Source organism: Erpetoichthys calabaricus, chromosome 18 (genome assembly GCF_900747795.2).
Source record: "Erpetoichthys calabaricus chromosome 18, fErpCal1.3, whole genome shotgun sequence".
Taxonomy (NCBI): domain Eukaryota; kingdom Metazoa; phylum Chordata; class Cladistia; order Polypteriformes; family Polypteridae; genus Erpetoichthys; species Erpetoichthys calabaricus.
Genome location: NC_041411.2, coordinates 84,232,531 through 84,242,058, shown reverse-complemented (window position 1 = coordinate 84,242,058; position 9,528 = coordinate 84,232,531). Strand labels below are relative to the sequence as shown.

At 42.5% G+C, this 9,528-nt stretch overlaps 1 protein-coding gene across 2 annotated transcripts in view; it reads left to right on the top strand.

The window, feature by feature from the left end:
• The first annotated feature begins 871 nt into the window (after window positions 1-871).
• The window catches only part of tmf1 (TATA element modulatory factor 1), a 31,045-nt gene continuing 22,388 nt past the window's right edge, over window positions 872-9,528 (top strand). Inside the window, exons 1-2 of one of the 2 annotated variants that reach the window (XM_051921043.1) lie at window positions 872-1,234; window positions 3,575-4,905. In XM_051921043.1, coding sequence (XP_051777003.1) covers window positions 1,099-1,234; window positions 3,575-4,905 — 1,467 coding nt within the window. In that variant the 5' untranslated portion in view covers window positions 872-1,098. The remainder of the gene's footprint in view (window positions 1,235-3,574; window positions 4,906-9,528) is intronic. The other variant, XM_051921044.1, reaches the window with a different exon arrangement.

Genomic DNA, 9,528 nt, shown 5'->3' with positions numbered 1-9,528 from the left:
TTTCCAGGCAAAATCTGCAATAAAATTCTCCCATTGAGACTGTTCATAATGGATGGACTGGTTAAAATATTACTTTGAAAAACTGATCTCATTTTTTTATTAGAAGATAAGGGAATCGATAGAAAACACATTTTCCTTATTGAAGTTCCACGGTAAGCGTCGCTGTTAAAGGTTATTCTGGTATGTTTAGTGCAGGACAACTGAATTTTGGCCCAGGACTGCAACAGCTGTAGGTTTTTGCTCCATCTCTTGTTTCTTGACTTGAAGCAATTTCTTTTCAATCAACATTTTTGTTCTTCATTTTAGTTAGACAGAATTAAATTCACTATATAATAATAACATATATTAGAATTAGATAGATAAAAACATTATCCATCCATCCATCCATTTTCCAATCCGCTGAATCCGAACACAGGGTCACGTTATATTATAGATAAACATGAAAGGCACTATATATAAGACAGCTAAAAAGCACTATTAAATAGATATATACTGTAGTTAGACCATTGCACTATATAAGGGAAAGATGAATAAACTGATAGACAGACAGCACTATATGATAGTACTGCAAATATAAGGATAAAACGGAATATAGGTATGAAAGGCACTAAACAGATCCGAAGCTGTTGGAAGGGTTTAACGACCTCCAAGTTCCGCGAGTCAAGCCGGACACTTGCGTGGCGTCACCAGCAGGCAACAATAAACAGAACAGGACTCCGCCTACTTTTAAATAACTACACAGATTTATTAAGAATACAAGCTTTCACCATAGTCTAACTCAGCAGAACTAGCCAGAATGGGCTGCTGACACTTTTATTTTGATAGATCTTCCGAGAGCAGGAAGTAGTTGGCCCGAGCACCGCCTCCTCTAAGCTCACATTGCATTGCTACGTGGAACGGAAGTACTTGCTAATTTGCGTCAAAACAAGACGGGATTGCCTCCCCGGTAGCGAACCGAATTTTCGGTAGTTCGCATTACCGTGTGCAATGTAGCGATACGCGTTGTTGACGGAGTGTTTTGGGGACCATGAAGCAGTCGTCTCCCATACGATACTGAGGCCTGGTCGAGAGTCGCCGCTGGCTTACGCGCAGGCCAGGATGAGCTGGTTTAACGCCTCTCAGCTGTCAAGCTTTGCGAAGCAGGCTTTGAGCACAGCCCAGAAGTCCATCGACAGAGTTTTGGACATCAAAGAGGAGGATCAGTGGGGGGATGTCGCCCCTTCAGCTTATGCAGGTGAGCACTGTGACGGCCCCCTGTAGTTTCCGGGGGAAATTGCGTGCAGCTGAACGAACGCGTTGTCAGTCACCGGATAAATTCGTCCTCGGCTGATTTTTTGTTCTGCCTTACCTATGTGGTGTCGTCTGTCGCTTGTTAATGGTGAACGGTGTTTACTAAATAAACAGCTCAGTCATACATAAGGAACTTAACGACGTAATTCTGCGAATCTTGCAAAACCTGCATCATAACAGGGGCCCTCAGGTCCACGCCCACCCTTTCTGGCTCATAGGATTGCCAGACGTCACGTGCAGCCCCTGTACCACCATGACAGGGTCACACGACCTTCCATGTAAATGACCCAGGGTGACCAGTTTAATGCAAGAGCCATCAGTATCTTAGCCCACAGGTATCTAATTTTGGTGGCCAGGGCCACAAAACATGTCATCTGAAAATGCCATCATGTAGACTTCTTCATGCAAGGACAGTCAAGGCCGTCTTTCTTCTGTATTTATGACTGGCATTATACTTGGGCATTCATACATTACAGTTATTTGCTTAGCAGACACTTTTGTCCAAAGTAACTTAAAAGCAAGTCAACGTCATCGAATAAACATCAGTCTGGGGGACTGTTTAGTAACAAGTGTCACAAGACAAGGTGACAGACTTGATCATCACAAGTAAAGGGGTCAGAACAAGTTACACGTCATTACTTAGAAGAACCTAACAACTTATATCAGCGATACAGAAATCCACCAAACAAAAGTCTCTTCAAACGCTTCTTAAACACATTGAGGAAGTCAGAAGTTCAAATAGAGGCGGGCAGCTCATTCCACCCGCTAGGAACTCCACAGCAAGAGAGTCTGGACTGAGGGTGGCATCAGCAGACCTGAGTGTTCGAGAAGGAGCACAAGACCAAGCAAGGTGTCTCCTTACGTCTATGTGATGACCCATTAACTTCTCAGTAGGCAGGCATCAATGATTTGAACTTCATATGTGCTGCTACAGTAAGCCTATATAGTGATCTGAGAGGAGGAAGAGGGACGTGAGCCCACCTCAAATAGTTGACCACCAGGCATGTCTCTGCATTTTCAGTCATCTGCATTGACTTGGTAGCACGTCTCAGTACCTAAGTCAAGTCCAATTTTATTTGTCACATACAAACTATGCTTACAGTACAATATGTAGTGAAGTGCTTAGTTGGTTAATTATAAAAGGATAATACTAATAATATGAATTTATAAATATAAATAACAATCATTATGTTAAATGAATGCAATAATATGCATCATAATAGAATTATAAAATAGCTGATAAATAATAACCAAAAAAAGTAGCTTAATGGGATTAATAAAGTATCTGTCTATCTATCTAATGTAAGAGAATTACCAATAGGTCGTCATGTAGCTTGAGACACGTGGTTCATTCCAGATGGCGATGGACTGTAGACAGAAGATATTTAGGGAGGGCAACAAAATGCCAAAATAAGCTAAAAGGTTTTAATGTTTTTCATTGGGTGGGTGGGCAGACACCCTTTTGGGTACCAGAGATTTTACGGTTCCTCTCCCTTGAAGGGCATTTTCACTTATATACACTTTGAATGTTTTTTTGTTTGTTTTACTTTTAAAGCCATCTCCCCGTTTTTAGGCCTTTGCAGGCCTGCCAGTTGAGCTTGGGGGACTGGCTGCTAAGTAGTAAGGCTACACCTGGACAGGCTGGTGAAAGTCCTGGCCTGCTTTGTGGGACTTTTAGGACCTTTTTTTTTTGCCATGTTTGTGTCACGCGTTCTTTACACAATTAGGGTTAGAGTGCTTCAAATGGAAATTGGGCTAAACAGACAGTAAGTCAGTAAGTGGATGGACATTTTCAAATTCTTAAATTTATTTGCTCAGAAGCGTATTGTTTTGCTGATATCATTTCTTTTTAATTAAACTCAGACAAGCTCTGTTTGTGAAACTCATTCTTACATCAAATGGTGCCAATCTGGTCATAGAGTGAGTGGCATGTGCAGGTAACTCGGTGTGCAACTGTATCAGCTGCTGTAATGCCAGGACAGTGGATGTTATCACAGGGGATCAAGACCCCATCAGCAACAGACAAACAAAAGATGAGGGAAAAACAATGATACCCTAATAAATACCCAACAAAAAGAATGAAAGTTATGCAAATATAGCGCAGCACACACCTAGAGAACAGGCATAAACAAAAGCAGAGACGTGTAGAAATACCCTCAGGACCTGACGTCCAGGATATGAGTGTGCCACACCACATGCATCTGATGTTTTATATTTTGGTAATATCTCTGTCATTTTTCTCTTTAATAGTTACTAAAATGTATTTTCATTTTTTTGTTAACAGATTTGCCTGGGAAGTCCATTTTGACCAGTGGAGGTGGTGGCTGGGCCATCGCTCAGTGGACGTCCACAGAAGACTTTATTCCGCCTGGCACTGGATCCAATGATGCAATCACTACGCCAGTCACGCGGATGATTGTGGATGAAAGCGAAAGTTTTTTTAGTGCATTTTTACCTCCTTCTGAACTTCAAGGCTTGCGAAAGAGCCAAGTGGTTTCTGTGGCCCCTACGAAGTCTGACGGTTTGAAACAAAAAGAAGACCAGTTACACTCGGTGGCCCCTAAGCCCCTTAGTGTTTCGCAGTCAAAGAGCGTGCATTTAAAGGTTAAAGATAATTCTGCAGCTCAGCCCATAAACAATAAGACAAACAAAACTACACTGTCCACATCCTCAAAAGAGGAGCCCAATGTTAGCCTTGAGAACTCCCTGCTCCACCGCACTTTAAAAGACACCAACACGGAGCAAGCTGCATACACTGCTGTCATCTCTACTGAGCCCACATCTGAAAGTGAAGTGCCTGATGGAAGTACAACCAGTACTCCTGCTGTGCCTGCCGTCAAGAGCGATGGCAGCACTGGATCTGCCACCAGTCCGCCCGACAGCCCTTCTAAACCTCTAACAAACACGTCTAAATACATGGCGCTGGACTCCAAGGATCCCAAATCGGAAGACCGGCAAAGCAATACGCCTTCACCTCCAGTGAGCAATTTCTCTTCGGGGACGTCAACCACTAGTGACATTGAGGTCCTGGATCATGAAAGTGTCTTGAGTGAGAGCTCGGCCAGCTCCAGACAGGAGGCCACAGACTCCAAAGCCAGTTTGCACCTGATGCAGACTTCCTTTCAGCTTTTGTCAGCTTCAGCCTGCCCTGACTTCCAGCGTTTAGAGGACTACCAGAAGCTCACAGAAAGCTGTAGCTCATCGGATGCTTTTGAGCGGATTGACTCGTTCAGCGTGCAGTCTATGGACAGCCGGAGCGTCAGTGAAATCAACTCTGACGATGAAATGTCGGGCCGCGCCTGCACCTTGGCTTCTGTCACTAATGGCTCTCTGGCAACTGCCGGCTCAACCTTACCTCTAGAGGAAGAAAAGCATCAGGAGGAGCTGAATGACTCTGCAAAAGACAAGACAATGGATGAAAATGAAATGGAAGAGAGTGGTCGGAGCGCAACTCCTGTCAACTCTGACCAGCCTGAAGAACTGCTGGAATCCCAAGAGGCAGAGTCCTGCCAGCTAGTATACGCACCATCGGAGGACACGGGGGCACCTGAGCGCCATCTGGTGTTATCAGAGAGTCTGGCGTCTTCCACCAGTGAGAAACCGGATCTGCAGAAGGTAATGTTCATTTAGAATGTGGGCGATTGTGTCCCTTTGTTCCTGCTGTAAAAATTTATTTTAATGTGAAATCTGAGATCCACTCTCCTCATTCTTTTCTTATTTTTAAACGCTTTAATCATGTTTCCTCTTTATCTTCGTATGCTTAAATTGAAAAGAGTCAGTCTGTCAGTCTAATCAGCCCAGTCACTCTTGGTCTGGACTTCTGCTAGTGCTGCTATGTCGTTTTTGTAATATGGAGACCCTTGACTTGTACTTCACACATTGTGTTATAAAACCTAACACCCTAATCAAAAACCTACAGAAAATCAAGATGAATACTTTCATATACTCCTCTCTGATCAAATGCTTTTGTTGCTTGCTCATAGGATTCCACGACCCTCCTCATCTGAACTCCTGTTCATGTTCACTAGCATTCCTGTTCTAGACGTTTGCTGCTCCATCTTTTACTTAGTAATTCCTTCCATTAATTTACTTTGATGTACATTTAGCTTACTGGCCTGTAGTTACTTGGATCAGCCTGATCACCTTTTTATACAATGGGCTAATATTCACTCGCCTCCAGTCTTATACTTTGTTATATATGCCAAGGTTTTATATATGTACTCAGTAAGTTCTTTAAGTTATCAGGGGTAATTGGTCATTTTTTAGATTTCACTTTATTTAATCTAAGCAGCACTTCTCTCTCTAAGCACCTCCTTAGTAGCCCCTGTTACTTCTGAAAGGTAATCGAGTTCTTCACATTGTAACAAAGGCGCTATATTGGCACCGACCCAACACAGACTGACACGGAGGCACGTATAAAATAAACACAAGACTTTTTATTTTTCTTATGTCACATCACGTCTGTGAACCCCACAGGCAATACACAGTCCCACAATAAGCACAAGTAAACCAAAACACGCCCTTCTGGCACCACCACTCCTCCCTTAACGCTTCGTCCTCTCCTCTCGACTCTGGCTACTGAGTGGTGGTGGCTGGCCCCTTTTATAGCCAACCCGAAAGTGTTCCAGGTGCTTGACCACCTGCTCCCAATTGCACTTCTGGGTGGGGCTGAAGATTTGTCCAGCCGGGCTGTGGAATCCAGGCAGCAACCCCTAGCGGCCACCCCAGCTCCCAACCAGGCTGTGGAGGACTCCATCTCCCATGGAGCCCTGCAGGAGGTTGGGGAATCACCATCGGGCAGGGAGGATGCCGCCAAGCGTCCCGGGGGAGGTATTGAGTTGCCCATGGTTGCTACCCCGGAACATATGCAGCAGGGGCGTCCCGGCCGGGCATGGGACCCGACAGCCCGTCACCACATGTATAAACTTAATAAAGTGCAGCTTCAAAACATTTGCTGTTTTACTGTCAAAAGTTTTGTAGCCATTCATTATGATAAATATGCAAAAACAGAGGCTATTGAGAAGAGGGCAAATACTTTTTCACAGCGCTGTATGAGCTTTTTCCAGCTTGTGTCACATTGAGAATGACAGCACCATTAATCCTATATAATCAAATGCTAAGGTCTGTCATTCTGTAACGCGCTTATTTGCAAACTACTCAGGCCAGAACTTTGATGTTGGTCTTAACTGAAAGCTTATGACCTGATATTTTCTGGAAATTCAATAATATATATATAAATATAAAAAAATACTTTTTAAAAACCACGCTTACATTAAGTTAAAAAGTGTACTAAAAAGTAAAAAGTAAGTCTTTCATACATCACTCGTAAAATAAAAGCGTGGGTGCTTTTGCTGAGATTTTAAGAAGTGTTTTTTGAATGTTGATTGATGAAATGCGCCCACGCTTTTATTTTACGAGTGATGTATGAGAGACTTATTTTTTACTTTTTAGTACACTTTTTAACTTAATGTAAGCGTGGTTTTTAAAAAGTGTGTGTATGTATATATATATATATATATATATATATATAATTTTCAACTTTGTAGTCTTGGGTTTGTTTTAGTATTATTTTGTAATCAATATTTTAACACTTCCTTTAACATTTCTATCCATTACTAGCGCCATCTATTGGTGAAATCTTGAACTATTCTCCATATGAAAATTTCATTTCTTAATTAACATGGATTAACTGATCAATTAGTGAAACTGATTATTGATTCATGTATTGTCATCGGAAGTGAGTAAGTGTGCAAAATTTTAAGTCATTTGGATAATAGGAAGTGGATTAAATATCGATTACAAGATTTGTACCAGACAACAAACAGGTGAAGTTAAAATAAGCCTGGTAAAAAGAGAATTAGATCGAAGCAACCTCTCTTGGCAAAGTCCTCTGTGGTTGTGTATTTCTTACGGCATAGTAATTGACATGGTAGAAAGACAAAGAACAGCAGCAACATCTGCTGAGAGTGAAGGAGAAGGCCATTTACGTGATTATTCAGCATAATAGTAAGAATGAAAAGGAAGAGCTGCGGCATCTGCTGACCATTAAGCACATCACAGAAGACGATTAAGTGACGCAAAATGAGAAAGAAAATGTCGACCAGACCCTGAAGTACATTGACGAGTAAGTAGTAATCCTCAATGTGGACCACTTGTACAGCAGACAAACACGAAGGCTCATAGGCATGCGAGACGAAATTCAGGATACGCATTGCTCAAGTGCCCCAGGGAGAAAATTGTGTTGCCAGATCTGGCCATTTGTAATAACTGTTTACAAAGCCATGAGAAGTGTGACTAGCCTCCTATCTGCAACTTGGTTTTTATTTGCCTTTTATGTCAGGACTCTGAGTCCACGTGTTTCACTAGTAGTTATGAAGATGACGAAAGGCGAACTGTTTGGTTGTTGTTGCTATTAGAGCTGCAGTTACCTGAGGGTCTTAAAAGGCATCAGCTTGCCACAGCTGTTTGGTGTAACATTACGATATAAGGGGCACATTTATTTAGTACCATCTTTCTGAAGGCACATTTCCCTAAAGCAGTAGATAAATGAACTGGGTGTGTAACTAACTGATCATCAGGTACGCTGATTTGTGTCTTCTGTTCCACAAAAGGAAGTTTATCATGGCACTGGACCCGTTCACTGTGTGACCCTGAGTGAGTCCCTTAACCTGCCGGTGCTCCAGTCTTTAACATTTGGAAATGACAGCACTGCCCCTGTAAAGCGACTGGCGATGGCATTTATGTTGGAGCAGTGCTGTTAGGCTGGGGTGCAAATTCTTGTTTCATGTCTGCTTTGTTCAATTTTGAGTTTTTGTCAATGTTAATATCGTTATTAGTTTCTGTGTATCTATGTAGCCTTTGTCATGGGCCTGTCACCACCAGGGACTGCCCTTTAGCCCTCTAAAGATGAGGGTTTCCCACAGCTCCTGGTGGTTCATTTCAAATGAACTAGGGGGTCACCGAGTGTATTTTGGGTCTCTACTTATGCCTTTTGGGTGTTCTGGATTTTTTGAGACTGTGCTCTGTTTTTGAACCTTGCCTTGGTGTACTGTATTGGGACTTTGTTCTCCTTGGATTGCCTTTTTGTGCTCCAGGGAGCTTCATGTTATTTCAGAGCATTTTTGTTGAGAATACATTTTTTATTTTTCAAAGATTCTCCATGGCCCTCTGTGGTACTAGCCGGGTTTTTTTTGGTTGGGATTTCCCCCTCTAGTGGCTATTTTTGGAACTGTTCAGGACTTACATGCTTGGACAGTCTTGAGTGTCACATCAGCTTTAGGAAAAATAAAAAATACAGGGCTGGACAAGTTAATGCACGTTATTATTGCGCCAATGCATTAATTAACGCAGACTATTTTATTGTGCATTAATGCAGTTTTTGTTGTTATTATTTTGAAAGCCTCAGTCTCACTAGAGATCGATAGACATCAGTGATGTTCTTGTTACAGCACTTTTCAATACACTTTTGCTAGAAGGAAAGCTTTGTTGATTTGAACTCAATTCCTTGCACGTGCACGAGTAGCAGAGAGGAAATGGCTTCTAAAATGGCACGTGGAGAGACACCAAAGGGAATGCTCAAAGCAGAATAATCCGTGGATGACTTTTTTTCGTGTTATCACTGATTTGGACTCTGGTTTGTCAGACTCCGATTTTGTTGCAAGTGATCTGGAGATCGCAAACGAAAGTGAGGTACCGGCATCAGCTGATCGTGGTGCTGAACACGTTCGTGTAGCTGATGCACCAATGGCAACGTTCGCTTGGGAGGACAGACGCTTACGATGACAGGAGGTACAAACCGTATTGTGTCTCACAAAGACAGCCATGCAGCCAGCCCACCGTGCAATCCTGCTCGCTGTCAGGCCGCCGCAAACTGCAAACAGGCGCCGACAGCAGGCACAACAGGCAGCAACAGACGTTTTTGGGAAAAATATTCAGCCCTGAAAGAGTTGCTACTGAACATACAACTGCTTATGCTGCTCCCTGATACAAGAAAGTGTTTCTGCTGGCATCTGTTCAGATAAAAAAGAAAACCGATTTACAAATGTTAACTTGCTGTTGCTCGTGCCTGAAGGTGACCAGTGTTGTGGTCGTGGCTCTGGACTCGGAGGGTGACAAACGAGATAAAATGTTAACACCCTGGCAGTGGCAAATAGCTTTGGTTTTATATTTGATTTGATTACATTCATGTTTAAGTTGAGATTTACAAGAAATATTTTAACTGCTACTATGTAAAGGGAA